General features: G+C 37.6%; 4 protein-coding genes and 1 non-coding gene across 6 annotated transcripts; all 5 read right to left on the bottom strand.

The window, feature by feature from the left end:
* Positions 1-3,207: 3,207 nt before the first annotated feature.
* LOC109022012 (pectinesterase) lies at positions 3,208-5,561 on the bottom strand. Its single transcript, XM_019004780.2, has 2 exons — positions 4,455-5,561; positions 3,208-4,089 (listed from the first exon to the last, which is right to left on the bottom strand). Exons 1-2 carry the CDS (start codon positions 5,410-5,412, stop codon positions 3,398-3,400), a joined length of 1,650 nt encoding a protein of 549 aa, XP_018860325.1. The 5' UTR covers positions 5,413-5,561; the 3' UTR covers positions 3,208-3,397.
* A 5,258-nt stretch (positions 5,562-10,819) lies between these two features.
* Positions 10,820-12,242, bottom strand: LOC109022014 (probable dolichyl-diphosphooligosaccharide--protein glycosyltransferase subunit 3B). Its single transcript, XM_019004782.2, has one exon. It carries the CDS (start codon positions 12,152-12,154, stop codon positions 11,117-11,119), a length of 1,038 nt encoding a protein of 345 aa, XP_018860327.1. The 5' UTR covers positions 12,155-12,242; the 3' UTR covers positions 10,820-11,116.
* A 793-nt stretch (positions 12,243-13,035) lies between these two features.
* LOC109022010 (pentatricopeptide repeat-containing protein At4g21170) lies at positions 13,036-15,250 on the bottom strand. The gene has a single exon (XM_035688435.1). It carries the CDS (start codon positions 15,169-15,171, stop codon positions 13,456-13,458), a length of 1,716 nt encoding a protein of 571 aa, XP_035544328.1. The 5' UTR covers positions 15,172-15,250; the 3' UTR covers positions 13,036-13,455.
* A 1,573-nt stretch (positions 15,251-16,823) lies between these two features.
* LOC109022013 (thiamine thiazole synthase 2, chloroplastic) lies at positions 16,824-19,120 on the bottom strand. Of its 2 annotated transcripts, none has more exons than XM_019004781.2 (2): positions 17,987-19,120; positions 16,824-17,264 (listed from the first exon to the last, which is right to left on the bottom strand). In XM_019004781.2, the coding sequence occupies exons 1-2, from the start codon at positions 18,887-18,889 to the stop codon at positions 17,097-17,099; spliced, it is 1,071 nt and encodes a 356-aa protein (XP_018860326.1). In that variant the 5' UTR covers positions 18,890-19,120; the 3' UTR covers positions 16,824-17,096. The 2 variants fall into 2 exon arrangements, with proteins under 2 accessions (XP_018860326.1, XP_035544327.1); XM_035688434.1 differs by having other exon boundaries at positions 17,196-17,292; positions 17,891-19,094.
* A 2,691-nt stretch (positions 19,121-21,811) lies between these two features.
* Positions 21,812-21,891, bottom strand: TRNAL-UAG. Its single transcript has one exon. It is a non-coding gene; the product is annotated as a tRNA-Leu (tRNA).
* Between the last annotated feature and the right edge of the window lie 1,185 nt (positions 21,892-23,076).

Genomic DNA, 23,076 nt, shown 5'->3' with positions numbered 1-23,076 from the left:
AACATTTCTCAAATAATTATGCTGGAGAATTCTAAAATGCATTAATTGTGCACTGTTGGTTCCATCTCAAAATGGGCTGTAACATTTAGCATAAAAAACGTTGTGTTTGTTTGGTTTCTTCTATTTCTATGCCATAGCTTATCATGAAAGTGAAAAAATATTGCCATTAATTGAGGACCAAATTGCCGGCCTGTGTGTTAAAGTCCAAGCTTTGGTACTTGGTGGTCTCCCCTTAAGTCACCTACTAAGGCATTTGCTGTTAATAATTCTGACCAATGCCATAAATTCAAAATAATAAAAGCATGAAAAATAAATAAATTGAATAGGATCGCAATAATCTAAAATTCATGGTTTTATGTACCTTAAATAATTAATTAGATTACTGGATCACTTTCATGGCAATTATAACTTAAATAAAACGTTAATGGATAGAAGTACTCATGGTAGGAACCGTTGTCTTCGACTGATCTTGATCAAGATGGTTGACGATAATTATAGCATTATTTAATAACTTGTTTGCCAGCTTTTATTGATTTCTCATATATTAATGATCCGAACTCTTGATTTGATTGTGATTTCTATAACGTGTGTGCCAGAATTCGTGAAAGCTGATCTTATATATATCCAATTCAGTACTCTTTTTCTTTTCATAAACAGATATATATGGTGGAGAGCTACTTAATTAATTTAATATATACCACTCAAATCAACGTACAAAAAAAATCCAATTATATGAATTAATGAACAATCATTCGATAATAAATCATATGAATATTTTATTTACTTTCAGAATAATATGCTAATTATAAATCCAATTATAAGGAATTATATATATATATATATATTGACAAAACAATTTAGGTGTTGGAAAAAATTAACATCTTTTGTGAGATTCAAGTATATATCACTTACATTAATTAATATTATATAAATGGAACCCTAATTTATATAATTATTATATTTTTAATTTGCATTTAATTCCCATGCATGAAATTAAAACAGAAATATTAATTGGCTGATCAATACAAAAAATATTATAAATAACTTTATTTTGTAAAATCTGTCTTGCTAATAAGTTTGTCCTAATTATTGATCATATATATGTCAGTCCGAGAACTGTACTCAATTAGCAATATTTTTATCTTTATTTCCCGCTTGCCATCCAAAGTACGGTTGATCAAAAGAATTAATCCATTTTCTAGCTTTAATTTTATGCAAACGGCATTTTATAATTTATACGTAAAATATGATTGGTCTCCACGTACGTACGTATGCCTCCTGATGAATTATTATATTCCCAAAAGGTTGCCTAGCTAGCTACCTACCTACCTGCACATCGTCTTACAAGATCATCTACTACGTACGTACACTGTATTCCTATACGTTTTTAAGGCAAATACCACAAAAATGCTTGCTTGCTTAGGTGGTTGTGATAGCAGCATCTTGCAGAGGGTTTTTTGGATGGTTGGAAGCACGTTGGGCTCAGCTTGTTTCTTTATGAGAAACAGCACCGAAGTTTCTTGGACTTGGGTTTTTGTCAGCAACGATCGAGGAGACTCGTGACAACATGTCTTTACACTGCTTGCTCTAAATGGAGATCAAGAATATCATTAATGGATTCAATGGTATTGAAATTCGGAAATAATATGTTGCCATGCACTTAAATTTGGATATAGACAAATAAAAATAGAAGTATATGATTCGATGGTTGAAATTAAGAGAAATCTGAATAACAAAAGTCAGTGTGGAATGATTCAAGATCATGAGGATCATCAATGGCAAAATGCAGATTCAATTGCCTTTTTCTTTTCTTTTTTTAATATCTCTGAACAAGAAAATGTGTCCTTTTCAATTTACTAGCTGGACCTTGTTGTAAACACTTCGCGTTATGACTTTATTTTATGAGCAATGACTAATATGGGTAGTCTACAAATTAGCCAAGCATGGTTCATTATTTGATTACAGGATATTGTACTTTCTAGATTGAAGAGGTCCCAAGTTTTTTTTCTATTTATCTTAACATTTGGATCTAGAATGTTATAGTTTAGATGGTTGAAGAAAATGTATCACACTTTATGGGAGTCAATATGGGAATTAACCAATGGAAAATAAAGGTTGTGTAAATTAGTCTCACAATACAAGGAAAACTAGTATTTGTGACGAATTATTTGCGGTAAAAATGATTATTTGTGATAAAAACATATTCACTTTAGTAGGAAATAATCATTTTCACAAGAAATAGCTGGTCATAAATAAACAGTTTTATTTTCATGACGCAATCTCGACTAAGACAAATCATAACTATATGTACAAGAAAAATATTCTCTTCTCGATCCATTAATTTTAAAGTTTGACTAATGAGAGTATCTCAATTAGTACTCTCAAACACTATCACTATTATTTTTGACTTTATTATTACTTTTTATCTACTTCTTATTACTATTTGTTATTCTTTACTACTATTTAATATTCTATTATTGTGAGTTCTGTGTCAACTATTTCTCTCATCATTCTGTATATTGTTTCTCTAACACCGTGTGTATGCAGCATTTATAAGAGTGGGACTCTTGGTGATAAGCAGCGGCACTTATTGATATGCAGAGTTGAGGTCATGTGCTTCACACGTGAGCAACCTTTTGGCCTTCTGACTTGTGCTCTTCTGCCGCTGGATCAAGGACACGTGCGGTCATCTCTTTAATGCATATATATATGCCTCTTAGCCGTGTTAGGGTTACAAGATTATTTTGTGAGCAATTTGTTTTCTGCCGTTGGCGAAGAGAACAGAGAGAGAGCTTTGTACATATGTGAGGGATTCTAGGGTTTTACTGAGGGAATAAATAAAGCTGTATTGAGGCTTGTATTTTGGCTCAGTATTAGCTTGATCTGTGTATATACATTGGCTTTTGAAGATTGCGCAATAAAGAATAATCTCTGAGGCTGTTCCTGCCGTGGATGTAGGCCATTAGGGCCGAACCACGTAATCTCTGTTTGTATTTCTTATCCTTATACTTTTCTTGTTATTTTACTTGTTCTTGTTAATATTCTTGTTGTTGATCTCCGATTCTTGAGATTTCTTGTTTGGGTCTTGTTTCGTGGTTACTGAGTACCTTATCAAGTGGAAGGAACTCTGCTTGTGTTTATCACAATTATTATTATTTTATTACTATTTACAAATATTTTCAAACTAGTATATTATGCACTCTCATAGAAACCATAAACTCGTCGGTAAAGTAGTTTGCAAAAAAAACAAACACAACATTGCACTCGTTAACATAATAAAAGATAGAAAGAAGCTGCCTAAGCAAAACACCACAAGCTTCAGCTATCGAAAGAAACTCCTTGAAATTCTTATTCGAACTTGAGGTGATCATCATCTTGATGGTACATGAAATTCACGTCACAGCCCTTCAGAATAAGCAACTCCAGAGGACTTCAACCAATTCCCTCCTTGTATCAGCTCAGCTACAGTGAATTTTTTGGCTTCCTCTGCGCTAGTAATGAGACGGTAGCCAGGCCAGTTCACTCTCTTGCTTGTACCAGCTCCTGGTCCCCTATTAATATACTCTCCGTAATACAATGTCTTTAATGCAAAATCTTTACTCCACACCGACCACCCTGCCGGATCAATATGGTCACCTATGTACGACTGCATGACCACTGTTCTTGAATATTCCTTCCACGGTCGACCCAAGTACGATCGGACCGAGCCCTTCACGGGCTCCAGATCAGAGCTTGCTATTATATTACAGTTTTGGATTGAAGTCCCGGTGGCTTGGTTTGGGTCAGTTCGACCTTGGGCTGTTACCATGTTGGCCTGTCCACTCATGGGCTTTCGGGCTACTATTTTGCAGTTTTGGAACACGACAGCCGCATTGCCGAAGATGAAATCCACTGTTCCAGTGATGTAGGAGTCTCGGTAGAATTGCCTGTTGGAGTGGGCGTAAAGTGTGTCCTGATAGGCGTCAATGCGGCAGCGGTTTATGATGGATTGGTCGGCTCCAACACGAAGTGCCACCGCTTGGTGCTTCTGTGGCCCAGCCGTGTTTTGGAACCAGATGTCTTGGGCCATGAATCCATCACCAACAGCAGCTGCATTGCCCATGTTCTTTTAATTAGTTTGTCATTGTTGGTGGTATTTATCATTTTATTGAGAAATACAAACAGAATATGACATCATCCTTTCACTATTCATAAAGTGGGTGAGCACCCATTCATAAATAAAGTTATTAGAACTTTGATTTCTAGGAAAACAAATTAGCTATAGTATAATATTAGATACAATCTTAGAATTTACACGTCAACATATTGTTATAAAAAAAATAAGATTTATTATTAAAATATATTTTTTTTATATGAGTCTAAGTTTATCCACTTTCTTAAAAAAGAATTTACAATACTTACCTATTCCAGAACAAATATAATTTTTGTTGACTATAATTAAGGAAGATCTTTACCTACAGTTGCAGACTTGAAAGTAGTCGATCCATCGATAACATTCAAACTGCCAGTGATAATCGTTGAGTTCATGCCATCACCAACGATCATCACGTTCTGTTTTTTCTTCCCAACCTCAACATTTTCTTTATAGGTGCCCTTCTTCACATAAATGACATACCTAATTTTGCTTTTATTGGGTGCCGATGCCACAGCTTCTTCCACAGTCTTGTACTTCCCACTCCCATCTTTAGCCACCACAACGTCGGCCTTGATTTCCTTTGGCAGAGCCTTTAAAAGCCTCCGGTCCCTATTCGTTACCCATGAGGGGAATCCCCCTTTTAATGGCTCAGTCACTTCGGTTTTCAAGGGTGAAACCGCGAGAAGCATGGCTAGGAAGTTTCTGGCCCTTGCTATCAAGTCCTGGACCTCTGGCTCCATCGAGGTTCGGGTTGTTCCCTCTAATCCATCCCAGCATGTGACATGGTTGGTGAGAACACTGCTTAGCCATGCATGCGCATCTTCACAGGAACGGCTGGTCATATTTTCAAGAGCCGCAATGGAGTCAAAGATCCTGTCCCTGGACAATTCCATTAGCTGCACACAATCAAGTAAAGCCAGTTGTTCTTTAGGATCGTTAATCCTATGCTTGACATCTTGGGCTTTCTCCATGACTTTTTGTATTTCGTAGGCTGATCTTTTTAAGAACACTTGAAGTAGATGGACAGGGTTCATTTGCACGATCGTACTGTTCGTGTCTCGGACCACTTCTGAGGCCATGGCTAAGCATGAGGCAGGGTTGTGGGCTTGATCACAGATGTGGCGCTGTAGGAAAGGATCGGAGAAGCTGGCAGCTTTAAGTAGATGGGTGGCAACAAGTGCAGATGAGCTTATGATGGCAGCTAGGGAGAGAATTAAGCAAAGAGTTTTGCAGGGAGAAGTTTTAGGATTCTCCAACAGCGGTCGATGGTTGTCCATTCTACTAGCTAGTTGTAGTATACTGAGCTTTCTCTTCCTCTGAGCTCGCTGTTTTTGCAATAGCCCTCATATATACTAAGATAAAAAGCAAGTGTTTATGTGTATTTTCGCCATTCGATCGAATAAAGAAACCAGTACCGGATGATCTTGATAATGGATATCAGAGAAATATTAAGTATACATCATAATTAATTATCATGGCTTTACAAAAAGGAATGAACTTGTCCATTTTACATTATAGCTGTTGGTGACTCAATCCTTCTAGTGGATGGATTGCATTAGCCTTATCTTCAATGATTCATGCCATGTTCTACAACCCACATTGGTGTATTTATTTATTATATTTTCTTTGGTGCGATTTTTCTATTTGGTCGATTAATGATTACTATCAAGGTATAGCTTGTGTGACTAAAGAAGTGAAACTGCAGCCTTGAACAAATAATTGAATAAAATGAGAAAATAGAGTGAGGGCTGGGAAAGAATGCATGATGCAGCCACTTCAGAGACAGGACCTTAGTGGAAAATTGAGACTTTAGCTTTTGTACATAATAGCCAACATGGTGGCCGTCGCTGAAAGAATTACAAAAGTGGGCACGTAATGATTCACAGACAACACTTTTCACATTGAGTAGTGATAGAGTTATTATCTTTTTATTACCTATTTATTATTTATAGTGTATTTATTTTTTTATCATTTTTTTTAAATATTTTTTTAACATCCTTAATCACTAAAAAAAATTAAAATATATATATAATTTTATTAATATTCACTTCCTTAACTATTAAGTAAAATTAAAAATTAAAAAAAATCAAATACAAAAAAAATAGTAAATAAATAATAAAAATGTAATAACCTTATCATTTTTCAATCATAAAAATAATAGACTTACTACTATATAACAACTTGTTTATAGTAGTAAGTTTTACATAGAACAGAACGAAAAAGAAATCTTACCAAGCTTTAAGTTTATATAATCAAGCTTTAACTTTATATAATCTCGAGGCTCTCTAGCTTGTATGCTTTCCAGATCAGGCCTTGGGTTTTGAAAAATTTCGATGAGAAAAGAATTCAAACTTATCTCATTTTATTTTATTTAATCATTCTATCATCTTATTTTATCTCATTTAATTATTATAATTTTTTTAAAATTTACACACAAAATAAAATAAATAATTTAATATTTTCAAATTTTAAAATAAAAATAATATAAAATATATATATTTTAATAATATTTTATTTCATTTTTAATTTTTATCTCAATTCATCCCATAAAAAACAAAATAGGCTTAAGATTATTAGTCATGATTAATGAACGGACCTCTTATTGATGTGGTACTCTAATAGTAAAACACGTTGCCAGATAACGTGGGATCTCATCACCATTCTATACTGACCATTTTTTCTTTATCAATACACGTTTCAAAACGTGTAAAGTCTTATCTTAATTCCAACCACAATAAAGGACATAATGATGTTTGAAGGCGAAGATAACAAGGCGTCTGTCTTCTTCCGTTGGTGTTGACATCCATTAAAGATCCCAACTTAAGACCACTGGCATTATAGTTTTAAGGTATAATGTCTAAGAAATGGCAGTTATTCGCTTATTTGTATATTTAAGGTTACATAGTGTAATTGTTCTCATGAGATAAAATCTATCTGCACGCCGGGAGACATCATCCCCTAGTCATCTCACAACCATTACCAAAAAAATAGAACCAAGATACAAATCCCTCTCCCAAAGAGTGAATAACAGGACTATCATAATTTCTAATAGAGTAATGCCTAGGTACAAACTCCAAATGTACAAGTATTGCACAAGTCTTTTATAAAAATGTAAGTTCCATCAAGAATAAATAAATTTTCACACTAGTGATGTCTACTTTTTTTATAAAGATTTTGTGTGAGACTTGTACATTTTGGACTTGTATATACAATTTCTTAAAAAATAAATAGCATTCACCACGCTCACGAGTTTGGCTAATAAGTCTGGACAAGTTTTTGTACTCGTCACCAGATATGCCTAATCTCATTCACATCCCCATCACATGTTCAGGGTTCACGAATCACAACCCCACCTTCCTTTGAAAACATGGTCGATAATTTTTTTGAAAACTGGCCCACCAGCACTACTCCACTCTACCTTGCAACCACCGGGGTGGACAATACATTAGTTAACGTTGCATCCATACTCCTTTTAAGTTCGTGAAGAATCCCAATTCGAAAATGGTTCTGCCCGAAACAGGTCATTTGGCTCCCCTCTAAATTCTCTTGTAGGCACTATACTTTATGCCAAGTGACACCAGAGGAAATGATAAAGAACACGTCAGCTTTTGGGGTTGACTAATTAGAATCTCCGATACACAAAAATCAAGCGCTAAGACTCATTCCCACCCTCACTGTTTTCTAGAAATAAATTTCACCCCAATTTCGATTCCCAACAAACAAATATCCAATCAAGAAAGCAAACTCTATCTTCAAACTGAGGTTATCATGTCTTCCCTTTCCATCTTCTCTTAAGCTAGATTATTCATTTTTTTCTCGAATAACTATTGCTAGATTATTCATTAATGATCAAATTTACCATATATAATTTTAATAATCCACTTTACTAATAAAAAAAAATTAAAACTCCTAGAATAACTATCATGTTATGTTATACTGTCAATTTTTTTTTTCTACCAAAAACTTAAGCTAAAAACAATATAATTTTAAACACGTACATAATATTTTAACAAGGAGCAAAATCAGATATGCATCCCCTTACAGTGGTTTTGAGAGAAGGATTTGGGTGGGAAGGAAAGAATGGAAAATAGTGTAGGAATAGGCGTTCTCAGATATTTGGAAGTTTTCTCCGCTGGGACGGAAGGAATTTGTGACGAATATTATACTAGATTTACTTTCACCTCAAAGTTGGATGACTTCTATAACTTACACCCGTATAGGTAAGTTAGATATCTGAAATCCACCACAAATTCGCACACATCCTGTTCATTTTTTTTATTGGCATCGAGTGTCCAACAAAGTCCTGACTAATCTCAGGGGTACACAAATCCCTCAATAATAAGTTTTCTACAAGTGCATCTCGAGTAATTCAGAGATGCAAGTCCGAGTGCATCTCTGAAGTCTCGACGTAGAGGAAGCATACCACCAAAACCACTTGAGTCAACTCCTAGTGGTTGAAACCATCGTGTTGATAACCAGATATAATTCTTTCAACCAAACTGTTTTCATAGCCATGGCTCATGAGTGGATGGATAGGTCAGAAATATGCATGCCTAGACAATAGACATGAATTATCAACCAGATACCAAAGACCAAGTTTTAGGACCCCTTAAGATGGTCAGGTTAAAACTCCTCAGGGTTGGTTCAAGTTGTAAAGGCCTTGGGCTTGGGGTTATGCTCCTCCTAAGTCTAAGGTTCAAAATCCCTTGAATGCAAATAATCTCTAGGAGCCATCGGACTGTGAGATTTTTCCCTTGAATTACCCAAGGTGCACTTGCGGGAGACTCTTTACCGAGAGCCTATGTACCCTCGGGATTAATCGGGAGCCTCTTCCCAGACACCCAGTGCCAATTAAAAAAAAGATGGTCAGGTGAAGGCTATACTGACCATTAATATACAAACCTGGCACCAATGACCAAACATTCACATCAGGCAAAGGAGCAATTAGACATAGGATCTTTCTCGGTCTTTCCAGTCAATGTAAAGACTATTAAATGGTATTACCACTTCTACCACAAGTTCAATTGCAAGCATGACCAGCTTTTAAAACATGTTCACAGGTGGATGCAAGTAATTGACAAAATAATGCAATGGTCCTTTAAAATGTATTTGGAAAAGAAATATAGATAAGCGATTGATTATAAAAAAAATAAAAAATAAAAAATAAAAAGGAGTAGTGCTCAGATTCATCTACCCCTCTCTCTCATCAGCTCTCTCAGCCTGACGGAAGCCTCCACCCGATTCTCCTTCAGCTCGGCCCGAAGCTGCCATGCGCCGCCCAGCCTTACCGCCACCACCGGCGACTTCCTCTCACGCCGGCGACCAAGCTAGCTGCCACCGATCTCCCCCATGCGCAACCCTCTCTCTCCCCTGCGGTAACCCAACCGAAATGGATTTCACACATTTCTCTCCCCTTGCGCCGCCGTACATAGCCACCCAGGCTACCACACCTCCACCACCTCACACCGGCGACCACCTCTTGCAAACCCAGCCACCACGAACCTCCCTCTCCCTCTCCCTCGCACACACGCAAGCTACCCATAAATGGTGGGTTTCACACAAGCTCGGGGCCACCGACGGCCCTATCGCCACCGTGCGTCGGTTCTAGCCCCACTGACACCTCCCTTGACCTCTGCGACTCCTCCCCGAGTTCCTTCGAGCCAGCCAAACCCTCCACCTCTCTCTCGCTCTCCCTGTCTCGCGCTCCACCTCTCTCCCGCTCTCCACCTCTCATCCATCAGCGCTCTCTCTCTCATCAGCTATCTCACTCCTTCATCAGCTCTCTCTCAAAGCCTGCCTAGTACTATTTCGAATTTGGGCAGTGGGGGTGGGGGGGAGGAGATAGAGGAATTTCAAAAATGAAATGTGTGAAATGAGAGGGAAGTGGGTTTTGTTGTGAGGGTGTTTTTGTCATTTTACTATGGTGTGTTTTGGATGATCCCAAATAGTGGCTGATGCCAATATTATTTCAAAAAAAACATATGCTATAGCCTATGGACACCATTTAGGTAATGGAATTACCACTTCTACCGCAAGTTCAATTTCAAGCACGACCGGCTTTTAAAACATGTTCACAGGTGGATGCAAGTAATTGACAAAATAATGCAATGTTCCTTTAATGTGTGGACAGGATAAATAGATAAGTGATTGATCAAAAAATACGCTATAGCCTATGGACACCATTTAGGTTAAGCAGCCTGCTATCAAATCTATGTTAAAGCAATTGTAATCGGGAAGAAGGATCATGGGCAGCTGGCAATGTATATTAAAAAATAGCTATTGCTATGGTACTTTTTTTTTTTTTTTTGGACGAGGGAACCATCCCACGGCAGAATCTCCATGGAACCTAAACTCTCGGGAACACAAGGACAACAACCTACCCCATGGCCTCCTACTTAAATCACAGTTTGATCCCAGGAGGAATCAAATTTATGGCATGGGACTCATGCACACAAGTTCACCCTTACCACTTGGGCTACCCACCGGTGGGTTATTGCTACGTTAATTATACTAGGTTTCATGCATATTATTAAGTTAAAGGATTCAGGAAAATCAACCTACCATACTTAAGATGAAACCCAACGATCTCACAGCCACGACCTTTTTTTTTTTTTTTTATAAGTAAGAAATAATATTATAGATATGAATGAAATAGGCCTAGCCCATCTGACAGCCACGACTTCACCAAATACAATATCACCATTGTCTCCTATGTTTCATTTAGCCAATCGGTCTATTTCCAGCTCTAGTGCTAATTAATTTTGTTTTTACAGAGAAAACAAGGTGAAGATTAGAACAAAAAGCCAGCAATCAACAACACAAAACTGGTCTAGCAAATGGCTTTTAAGCCTTAGTCAAGCGGCAATAGGAACCTACTTTATCTCGTTTATCATCAAAAGTTATACAATTCAAACATCAAACTCCAAGAGCAACATAAACCACCTTCACTAATAACCCAAAATCATTACCTTTTAGCAGAGCTCATTTCCAACTTGAAGGCCAGAATCCGTGGATCCCATAACCAGTCTTCCAATTATCCAAGTACACGACCTTCTTGACCGCCCAAAACGAAATGAAAAGAGCAACGATCATGACCACTCGCTGCACGTTCACATTCCTCACCTTCACGAGCACGTGCGTCATGAACGCCAGCAACAGCCCCACAATCGTGTACAAGGATCCGACCGCGAACCCCTCCGCCCCAAGCTGCATCCCGGAGCCCTGGTAGAAAAATATGAGGCGGTTCGGATCGTTCCGGTCAGCCAGGAACATGGGCATTTTCCGGATTATGTTGTGCATCGCGCCCGAGACGCTGAAGAAGTAGACGAACACCGAACCGACCAGCCAGATTTTAGGATCGTGGAGCAATGTCTCGCCCATCACGATCTTTTTTATAGCGAATGGAATCCAAATTAAAATGGCAAGGACGATGACTATCAATTGCTTGTTGGAAAGCATGGGTGGCCGGTGGATCGGGCCGAAGACAAACTTGGTCTTCGATTCGATGAACTCGGACATCGATTCGGCGAGTCTGGAGAAGTCTCCCTGGTCCATCTGATGAGATTCTTTGGGGTTTTGGTGCGGAGCGATGAGGCGGATGTGAGGGAGGGCATTGACGCCGAAGAGGCCGAAGCTGGACTGTGACTCTTTGAATTCGAGGTCGCAGAAGAAGAGCTTGGCATGGGAAGGCGACTCGGGGTCCTGGTTGTTGGTTATGAAGGAGTTGGCAAGGAGGGCGAACTCGCTGTGGAGGGTCTTGAGATGGAGCTCTGTCTTGTCATGGAGCTGAGTGGCGTCGAAGAAGATGACGAGCCAGTAGGGTCTCGGAGTCTTGACCGAGGTGAGGAAGCGAGAGATGGAGCGGTCGTCTAGGTGGATCACTCCCGATTTAGATCGGGACTGGAGGGCCAGAAGCTCCGAGACCCGTTGAGAATCCGAATCGGCCGAGACCGATAAGAGGGCGAGGGAAAACACGGCGACTAAGAGGAGGAGACTCGGATGTTCGCGAAAGGAAGCCATTTTTGGATTCTGGGCACACACAGATTGAGCGAGGGTTTCGCTTCGTTTTGTTAGTCACGAATGACTCCGTGCCATTTACTTCATCTGTACTACAGGTCGTATGGCGAGCGGTGCTTATTGTGCTACATGTCGGTAGCTAATTTTCTTTTAGATTGGATAAACAGACATAATAATTTTGATAAATAAGAAAATTGATCTCAACGTACACCTAAACTCATTCTGTCATTGCTTTGGAAATTTACAGGCAATCCCAATCCATTTATATGTTCTATTTGTTGTAATTTGGACAATTTGGTTATACATGTACCAGGGTCATCCACATCCATGTCATCCTAGGCTTACATTCTTTCGTTGCTTAGTTATTGAGTACCATTTTCGGCTAATCGAAGAATAAAAACCATGCCCCCCATGTTTGTTCCAAACCAATAGGCAACAAGTTAAACAACTATATCGGATTCTAGCAATAAGCATTGAGCAATTTTAACTGTCATCCTGTGATCACATAGTTTGTGTCTCAACTCTCAAAACGAAAAAATTCATATACTTAACTCATCTCATAAAATCAGTTCTGCAAGAAAGGGTTATTTATTACTTATAAATATGTACAAAACCTTGTTCACAAGTAATGTGAGATTATTCCTTAACACACTCTCTCACGTGCAGACTAGTATTTTTTTTTCTGATCCTTGTCACGAGATAAGTAGTGTAGACTCTCATTCGTCATGTGACAGACTCTGATACCATGAAAAAATTCATGGATCTAACTCATCTCATAAAAATACTTAACTCATCTCATAAAATCAGTTCTTCAAGAAAGGGTTATTTATTACTTATAAATATGTACAAAATCTTGTCCACAAGTAATGTGAGATTATTCCTCAACACACTCTCTCACGTGCAGACTAGTATTTTTTTTCTGATCCTTGTCACGAGATAAGTAGTGTGGACTCTCATTCGTCATGTGACAGACTCTGATACCATGAAAAAATTCATGGATCTAACTCATCTCATAAAATCTATTTTACAAAAGATGATTATAAGCATATCTAAGATCTTATCTACAGACAATATGAAATTATTACTCAATTGAGAAGATGTTTGCATGTCTCAATTTGAAAGTCGATAAAGAACCAAAACCGTATCGATGGCCTGCAGATCACGCAGCCAAATGTTACAAGACATGGTAAAAGCCAAAATCAATAGTATCATCTTGACAAAAACGAAGCCAAATGTTCCTGTCGCACATCTGACTCAAGATATTTTTGTATACCTTAGCTGCTAAGGTATACAAAAATAATTGGTTATTTAAAACCGCGTATCAATCGCTTGTATGCTGCTCGATCAGGTTTAAGCCCCATGTTCAACATTTCATCATGAATTTTCATCGCTTTTCTAAGTTCCTTTGCACGACAAAGTCCACTAATCATAATCGTAAAACTTGCACTGCTCGCCAAATTCTTTCTTCTCATGTAATCAAATACCCTGACTGCTGCTTCAATCCTCTTTCCCGAAAAGAGCGCTTTGAGCAGTACATTATAAGTTGCTGCATCCAAACCATTATTCCATCTTTCCATCTTGTCATGCAATGCCATAGCTGAATCAATCCGTCTGCTGGAGCAGTAATGCACCATCAAGAAGCAACAACATAGAGAATCTGGCAATAACCCTTTCTCTAGAGTTAAATTCAACAATTCCTCCGCTTCTCTCCATCTCCCTCTATTACACTGTGATGCTATAAATCTAGACAATTCTGATGCACACGGAGTACTTCCTCTTCTGACAACATCCCTTAACAATTCACAAGCTTCCTCGGACTGATTTCCCTTACAAAGAACATTTACAAATGCGTTATAACTACTATCATTCACTGTAAGACCCCTCTCAGAGATTAAACGATATATTGGAATCGCTTCCTCTAATCTGCCTTCCTTTGACAATGCTCTTAACATACACCCATAAGTAGCATCCTGTAACCCGCTGTTCTCATCACGAGCTCTCCAAAGGAACATCTCCGCCGCATACGTCTTGCCCAAGTCACAAAGCTTCTGAACTACTAAATCATACTCGGATGAAAGAATCTTTGGTAGCAGCTTCTTGTCCACCATAATGCACATTATGTTCTCAATTACTACAGCATTTTCGTATTTACATGCCCCATCGAGAACCGAACTATAAGTACTAAAACCCGGGTCAATTTTTCTATCGCACATCTGATTCAAGATATCAAAAGCGGCTCCAAAATCCCCACTTTTGCTATAACAATCAACAACAAGATTACAAATCACAGAGGTATAGAGACCTACATCTAACAATCTAACAATTCTCTCAAATTTCCCATTTTTATACAAAATCTGAGCAACCAACGACCACATAGACCGGTCCGGCGACACCCCACAACGAATTACGGCACCATAGCAACACCAAGCCAGTTTAGTCTCATTTTCTCGCAACAAAGAATCAAGCAGAGCACTACAGGCACGAACCGAAGGGGTACACCCACGACCTCTCATTTTCCCGAGCACCTCTAACCCCTCCATGAACAAACCCTTCTGCGAATAACATTCAAGAACTAGGCTTAATAAATTAGACTGAGAATCTCTACCTCTACAAACTCGAAGCAGGCACTGTAAAAGCACTGGTGCGGGGTGACACTGAATCAGAGAACCCAAGAGGGGCTTCACGGGTTGAACAAGACCCGACGCGAGTGAAAGCTGGATGATTTGGCAGTGAGACGGGAGGTCTGGTTGAAACCCAAGATTTGTTTTGGCCCAATTGAAGAAGTTGAGAGAGATTTCAGGGCTGGTTTGGGTTTTTTGGATTATTTGGAGGAAGAGAGACGAGGTTAGTTTGGAGGAGAGATTGAGGTTTTGAAGGAGCGGGACCCAATTGCGCCTCTGTAAGAGAATGGATGAGATTTGGGAGGCGAGCTGGTCTTGTTTGATTTGGGTTCTCCAAGTGAGAGAAGCTGTTGTTGAGGTTGAGAATGGTTTGAGGAGATGACGAGCTTTGTGAAGCATTTGGGTTCTCAGAAAGCAAAACGGATCAGTTCTGGTTCAACTGGAGGTCGTAGGTTTAGGAACTGATCTTGGTCGAAGAAAGTCGGGATTTTCCACGAATTATCATTTTCCTTTTTACTCTTTCACCCTAATTTACAAATCATTTTTATTTTTATTTGTACCTTAATTTATTCATAGATATCATTTCACACCCTTACAGATGGCCAGTTTTTCATTTATATAAGATTCTAACTTAATTAATTAACGAGGTAAATTGAAACTTGTTATAATTCAATGATTTAAATATCAAAGTATAAAACAAAAAAATGAGTTAAGCTTTGTTTGGTTACACATATGAGATCAGATAAGAGTTAAAATTTAAATAAAATATTGTTAAAATATATTTTTTAATATAATTTTTATTTTAAAATTTAAAAAATTTTAATTATTTTTTTTTTTGTTAAGAATTTAAAAAAATTATAATGATAAAATTAGATATGATTATTTGAATTGTATAACCAAACCAAGCTTATTGTTTGTGGATACGATGACTTTGTCAAAAAAAAACAAGCACCAAAATACGGAAGCTTTACGACTTTGATGGTAATTTGGGTTGGTTGGTTAGATTATAACGTTTGCTTTCTCAATTCAAACAAGGCTTAAATCCTTCATGGGTTTAACTTGAGACAAGAATCTATGCTTATTGAACTTCCAGGAATTCAATGAGTTATTAAGCCGTTAACTCGAGATGATAGTTGGTATTGAGCATATTGTGTGAGTGAAAAAGAATTTCAAGGCTCACAATGGAAAATAATAGTCATATGAACTTTTTCCAAGGGAATGTAATGTTGGGCCTATTACGAGATATGGGCCCGTCTAATTAAATGGTCATGCTTGTAGTTCAAATTAATTATCTTTTAAGTATCATTTGGATGTTAAATTGAGTTGAAATAAATTAAATTTTTTATGAATATTAGTAAATTGAGATGATAAAATGAGTTTTGTAGGACCTATTTAAGATGAGTTTAGATGTATTTAGATATTAAGGATTTAGATATATTTATGAAAAGTTAAAAAAATTTATGAGTTTTACATGTAAAGAGGTGTCGAGTTAAAAAATATTGTGGATCTTACGTGTAAAAAGATTTTAAATTATGATGAATTAAACAATTTAAGAATTGAATATTTAAATGTTAATATGTAGCTTAAAATTAAACTGAACTGAATTTATTTTAGTTGGCTCCAAATTCCAAAAATAAGCTTCCGAGTGAATAGCATCATTATCTTATTGTCTCACTAAAAATACTACTAGATATTGTTCGTCCCAACGAGAGGTTAGCACATCGATTGTGAAAAAGTAGCTCGAGTTCTATTTACTCTTCAGGTCCTCTTCATTGGTTTCTCCATAATCAATCTAATTGGGTATGGAGTTTTATGTTTAGTTATTGTGAACTCTGTTGAGAATAGAGTTGTGCTATCTCTTAAATTTCGATCTTTAGAGACAAGCCGTATGGACTAGACCATGTTAGTTACAATAGTGTACTGAGATTCTACTAACATTTATAATTGACTTGTTGTTTGAAGTTAAAGTTGTATGTCCTCTTAAATGAATGGAATGAGATCCTTTTATCAAAAAAAAAAAAAATCAACAAAATTACAATAAATCAATTAACTTTTGAGAGAAACTACTTCGTTGATATCCAAGAAACTACTAGTGTTTTTTTTGCATCAATAGAAATATTATCTGCAATAAGAATTGTTCATTGGAAATCTCCAAGTCGCTATTTCTTGAAACTCGACTCAACACAAATCAAAGGAAATCTCACCAACCATCATATATACCCCCATCCAAACAAGCAATCCACACTCAAAATGGCTGGCCCAAGTTTTCATCCACACATTGTTCCATATTTATTCCAAATCAACAAAAACCCCTGTTACTATATTTACGCATCGACTATCTCCCCAGCCTCAGCAGCAGCAAGAACAAGCTCTGGTTGTATGCTCCCAAGATCACCGTAGGTCCCGTCAATTGCATTCGGCTGCCCCAATGCCTTCAATGCCAAGTGCGCAGCCTTCTGCCCCGATATCATCATCGCCCCAAATGTTGGACCCTGCAAAATTACAAGCACTTGCTTAGAGCATTCCCATCCGATTCCCTAAATTTTTCTCTAAATTTTAGCTAAAAAGGACACTCCCTATAATTTTATCCTAAATTTTACTCATTTTTAAAAAACCTTCTACATCCCATTTCCTATCCTTTCTCTATTCTATTAAAATAATATTCTTCTATTATTTTTTTATTACTTTTTTCTCTCACTTCTATTTTCAAACTTCACTACTTAATATTTTTTCTTATGTTTTGAACTATTATTATAGTGAATATTTTAAATAAAAATTTAAATAATTTTTTTAAGGGTTTAATAATATTTTTAAAATTATTATTTTTATATTTTAGTAATTATTTAAATTATTTTTAAAAATATTATTTAAAAGTATAATAAATATGAGTATAAGAGAAAATGTAGTTGATTGAAAAAAGAATTTATTTTATTTATTTAAATAAAATATTAATAAAAAATGATTTAGGGGATGAATAGGGAACCACTGTTCATTTCCTAAATCAAAATCTTAAAATAGGGAATGGAATGGGAGGGGGTTTTTGAGCTTTTCCCTATAATTTTTCTTATAATTTAGAAAAAATAATGTTTTAGGCATCCGGATGAGGATGCTCTTAGAGAAACATCATTAACTCAGTCACACAGTAGAAGTCATATAGTATACAGTACGTTATGAATCTTACAAACTCAGACTTAAAGGTCCAAAATAAAATTACCATTCTCGGGGCACCATCGATTTCTGCAACTTCCATTCCAGTAACAATCATGCCGGGCACAATCTCCCTGGTGAGCCTAACAATGGCATCTTCGGCAGTGTTCATGTCAAGGGCCTTCATCCCCGGCACGCTATCAATCATTCCGATACTCTTCAGCCTCTTAACACCGGTGGCTCCGAACGGCCCGTCGTGGCCACAGGAGCTCACCACCACCTTGGCCTCCATCACGTTCGGGTCCATGCACGACTGCGTGTCGTGGTTCATCGAAACCAAAGCCCAGTTCGTCACCACGCCCGACACCCTATCTCCCTTCACTATCAAATCCTCAGCGGCCACGGCGTTGAACAACTTCACGTTCGGCCTGGCCAATAGTTTGCTCATGATTGTGGAAGTGAACAAAGCTGCGTGCTTGATCACGACGTAGTTTTCTTGCTCATCGTACTCGATTTCAAGCTCATCGAGGAACCTGTGTGCTGGTTTGCGCACAACCATGGCAGAAAAGAGCTGGCCACCGAGCCACGCACCACCACCAGGGCTAACGGATTGTTCAATGATGGCTATACGGATCGAGGGGTTTTTGCTTAGTTCATAAGCGCAGGAGAGGCCAGCTGAGCCAGCGCCGACGACGACAACATCAGTATCGGCGTGAGTGATCATGTCCATCATGTATCGGCGAGTCATTTCGCGAGAGACGATGGATTCCTTGATGGGTTCGAATTTGAAGGAATTAAGATCGTATGGACTGGTTAAGGACATGGAAATGGTGGAGTTTTGTGGGGTAGATTTGATGGGTGTGAAGCGAGATGCGAAGGGTGTGCCATGGAAGGAGGACTTGTGGTCTAAAAAAGATGGTGTTGGGTTTGAAGAGAGTGAAGAAGTGAGGGCGGTGGCCATGGCTGCCATTGAAGTGTTTGAAATGGTTCTAGCTGACTAGGGGATGTCTTGAGGTAAATGGAGTGAAGGCTGAGCGTGATAAATGTGAGAAGGGTATTTAAGAATTTGGATTGGCTGGAATGGCGTTGGCGAGGTATGAAAATATCTGAACAAAAAATCTAGAAACTGAGTAGTTGAGGAAGAAGATAGAATTTCAGCGGTTCAGAAGGCCCGGACCTTGGAGATACCCTCAGATAGTTTGCATTGCGAGTATTTATTATGAACCAAAAATCATTTATGTGGAAAAAGCGACCTTTTCTTTTGGTCCGAAGAAAAAGAGAATTCCTACAAGCCAGTCGGTCCAACTATCCTCATATAACAGCCTGCCAATAGTGAAGGAACACCCAGACATTCCACCATAATTATTGTAAACTAGCACTACATGGAATACTCAACTACTGCAAAAGAGACAACCCCTGCGCAGGCCCTTTCCTTTCGCAAGAGACACAGCTCCCTCCCCTTCGCCCACCTTCAAATCGACACCAACCCCTTTGCAGCCCCTTCGAATCACAACAGAACCCCTTCAAAGACCCACCCCTTCACAGCTCGCAGCCCCTTCTTCCTCCCCTTCGCCGTATGGATTTTTAATGATCTAGATGTACTTAATAATATTCATTTTGGCTATTTATTTTAGGACATATAAATTTCTTGTTATATTCTTGGATTTGGATTTGGGGTTGTTAATATAATTTGGAGGCCGAGGAATTTGAGATAGGAATCTTTGAGGGGAGGTTGGGTGGGTTATGGAAATGGTATTTGAAATTGCAGAGAGTGAAGATGAGAAATGTGATGAAGATGAACAAGGCGCAGATGGAAATGGTGTATTGGGCTTTAGAGAGGATAAAGTTGGAGCTGCTGCTTCTAATCGACAAAGAAGAAGATGGAGAGGAGAAAAGCTTGTTTTTGCCATTAATGGAATGGTTATCCTCGAGGAAGAAGACCAGACTTTCAGTTGAAGTGTGAATCAATTTCGATCCCATGTGTACGACTCTAGCGTGATTATGGTGTGATTTCTGAGGTGGCAACTTCTAAGTAGAGGGCTGTTATTCCTTCAAAATCAGACCGATCGCTTAGAAGCGGCTCTAGAAGAAAAATCTACTAGCTACATATAGATTCGAGGCATGGGCCAAGCCACCTGCCCATCCACGAAATGGGGGCAGTATTTGTCCTCTAGGAGCAGCACTTCCTAGGCCCATTTAGTTTTAAAGCCTCATCTTGGAAGCCAAACATGGACCTTGAATTCCACTCATGTAGAGTCTCTTCTTTTACATTTTGGGGTGGGTAATGCTATGTATAAATAGATAAAATCTATTCATAGTCCGGTTTAACTCATCACATGCCACATGAATCTTATATGACAAGGTAAACCGAATCAACTTGAAGTCTGGTCCAACTAGCTCCCTGAATCTGAAAATATTTGAACACTTCAAGTCCCTGTCTCGTGAAGCCTCACCCTCCTTGAAAAAATCCCTCCCCTCGAAACCTATCACCAGAAATCCCTCTCTCATGGGCAAACTAAGTAAAAACTAAAGAGAAGTTTTACCAGATCAATGAAAATCACAAGCAAACGCAAAAAGTAGACATCCCAGATGAAGCACAAACTCTCCCATATTGATCCAAAGGGAACCACAACCGTTGAAAGCACAAAAATAATATGCTTTGTTATGATAAACCGGCTCAGATCAATGTCAAATAAAAACAGAAATGGCTGTGAACTATGAGGTTGAACAGAAATGGTTGTGAGCTGTGAGATTATAGGGCATAAGAAAAAAAAAATCGAAACCCATGGATACGGGTGCTACCCGCCCCCTACGGGGCGAGGGTGCGGGACAGATTCCCAATCCGCCCCGCCTCCTTCTACTTAAAAAAAAACACTACATTTTATTTAATTTAAAAATTATTTTTAAGTGTAAAAGTAATTAAAAATATATTTTTAGACTCAAATTATAAATTTAAATTTTGTAAATATGACTATAATTTAAATTTTATATAATTTTTAAATTTGTTAGTGCATATTTTGTGTAAATTGTAGTGTATTAATTTTTAAACTATGTAATTTTTAAATTTGCCAATACATATTTTGTGAACAAATCTAACAAATTGTAATATATATTTATATATACGCAATTTGTAAAATATAAATATAAATATTTATGTTTATATATATGTATATAATATATATATATATATATATAAATGGGAGTAGGGACGGGGCGGGAGAAATGTGGGGTGGGGTTGAGCCATCCCCGCCATCTGTCCCCTCTAGGGGCCCTAGATGCGGGGCGGGAGGCCCCGCCCCCTCATGGGTGGAGCGGGGTTGCCTGCCCCACCATGCGGGGGGCAGAGCGGAAGCGAGGGCGAGGTCCCATTGCCCACCCCTACCCACGAATGATTTGGATATTGTATCTAAATGCACGTTTAACTCTAAAAATTAAAAAATTAAAAAAAAAATAAATAAATAAAGAAGAAGAAAAAGAAAAAGAAAAGTCATATCACGCTTTACGTGTGGTGTACGAGGGAATGAAGCATGTGAGTAGAAGTGCTCATATAAACAAGTCCTATGAATTTACTTTTTTTAAAAAATATGGGAACAACTATTAAAAAGTATTTTTTTTATATACTTCTCAGATTTACTTTATTTTTTAAATAAAATATGTAGAGATTGTACACTTGAGTCTTGATTATATATGCCAAGAAAGATATTTATTCAATCAGTACAAACTGTCTGTCTGTTTCCACAATTGGACCCCCAAGTTATATAAAGATAGTCCTAGATCAATCTCCTGTTCAATATGTGTTGGCCAGCACTAGCACAGCATGTGATAGAGCAACAGAATCCTGGCCCATTGATAATTATTTGAAACAAAATCACATAAAAAAGAAATATAGTCATGACAGCTGTGGGATTTGAACCCACGCCCTTTCGGACCAGAGCCTAAATCTGGCGCCTTAGACCACTCGGCCAAACTGTCGACCACTGTTATTGATGAAAGCTAGTTAAATTATTTATACACTTTCTTGACTCTCTTCAACCCAAAGGACAAAGGAAACGATATAACTTTTAACAAAAGTGACGCTGACCCAAATGTTCCGTGGAAAATTGAGTGTTTCAGGTTGCACAATTAACTAATGTTTGGTTTAGATGTTGAGTTGAGTTAAGTATTATTAAAATATTATTTTTTAATATTATTATTATTTTAAAATTTGAAAAAGTTAAATTATTTATTATATTTTATGTTGAGATTTGACAAAATTATAATGATGAGTTGAAATGAGTTTAGGTTACAAACGAAGTCTAATTCTTTTCAGTTACTATTTACTATTTCACACTATGAAAAATATTGTCATATCGTATCAGTTATGAGGATGAATAGTAATTGATGTATAACAAAATCCATTAACTAATAAATTTAAAAAAAAAAGTTTTATTTTGGTAGTAAAACTGGGTGAAGGGCTACACCTCCCTTGGAGCCAACATTGTGATCACAATCAACCATCAATAAATTGTCCCAATAATTCAGTGGGTCCCCTTCATGATCAGGGATACTAAATTACCTCTAATGTGGACATTTCTCAAATAAATATTCGTGTTTAAACATAATTAATCTTTTGCATGTCCATTAGATATTTTTAAAAAAAAAAAAAAAAAGGTATAGCAGCTGGTTAGCCACTAGCAAGATCTGGGTTTATGAGGACAGGAAACGACATTGCAGCATATCCCAACCCTTTATTGGGATATTGAAATCTGCATGTTGGTCATGTTTATTACCAAGAAAGCAAAGTCAGTGATTCTCTATAATTTTTTCAGGTAAATATATTTTCATATTAAATTAATTAATAGAACAGTTTTAAATTAGAGTACTAAACCCAAAGTCATCTTTTTTAACTTTTGACCAAATCTAATGTAATTATCAAACAGACACAGCCAATGGATCTTACGAACCGCCAAATCTAGTTGTCAAATCTAAGAACTTTCTTGGTTATTTTGAATGACCAATCAAAATCACTCACGCGCTTGATTGCAACACATGGACCCCACCCTCCATTTTAATTCTGCCAAAAATCCATCGGAGGGCAGCCTGGCTTCCCTCACTCCCAGCTCCTCATTTTTTTTTTTTTCCCTTTAAAAATTCATTTTATCTGATATTTCCCCTCAT

This window comes from Juglans regia, chromosome 3 (assembly GCF_001411555.2).
Source record: "Juglans regia cultivar Chandler chromosome 3, Walnut 2.0, whole genome shotgun sequence".
In the NCBI taxonomy this organism is placed as follows: domain Eukaryota; kingdom Viridiplantae; phylum Streptophyta; class Magnoliopsida; order Fagales; family Juglandaceae; genus Juglans; species Juglans regia.
This window is presented reverse-complemented; position numbering and strand designations above follow the sequence as displayed.

What these genes read in the sequence shown, in the direction of transcription:
- LOC109022012 (XM_019004780.2), bottom strand. Translation starts at nt 5,412, where the DNA reads ATGGACAACCATCGACCGCTGTTGGAGAATCCTAAAACTTCTCCCTGC. An exon ending in TTTCAAGTCTGCAACTGTAG is followed by an intron (nt 4,090 to 4,454) that starts GTAAAGATCTTC and finishes TGGGCAATGCAG; the next exon opens with CTGCTGTTGGTGATGGATTC.
- LOC109022014 (XM_019004782.2), bottom strand. Translation starts at nt 12,154, where the DNA reads ATGGCTTCCTTTCGCGAACATCCGAGTCTCCTCCTCTTAGTCGCCGTG.
- LOC109022010 (XM_035688435.1), bottom strand. Translation starts at nt 15,171, where the DNA reads ATGCTTCACAAAGCTCGTCATCTCCTCAAACCATTCTCAACCTCAACA.
- LOC109022013 (XM_019004781.2), bottom strand. Translation starts at nt 18,889, where the DNA reads ATGGCAGCCATGGCCACCGCCCTCACTTCTTCACTCTCTTCAAACCCA. An exon ending in TCGATGGTGCCCCGAGAATG is followed by an intron (nt 17,265 to 17,986) that starts GTAATTTTATTT and finishes GTAATTTTGCAG; the next exon opens with GGTCCAACATTTGGGGCGAT.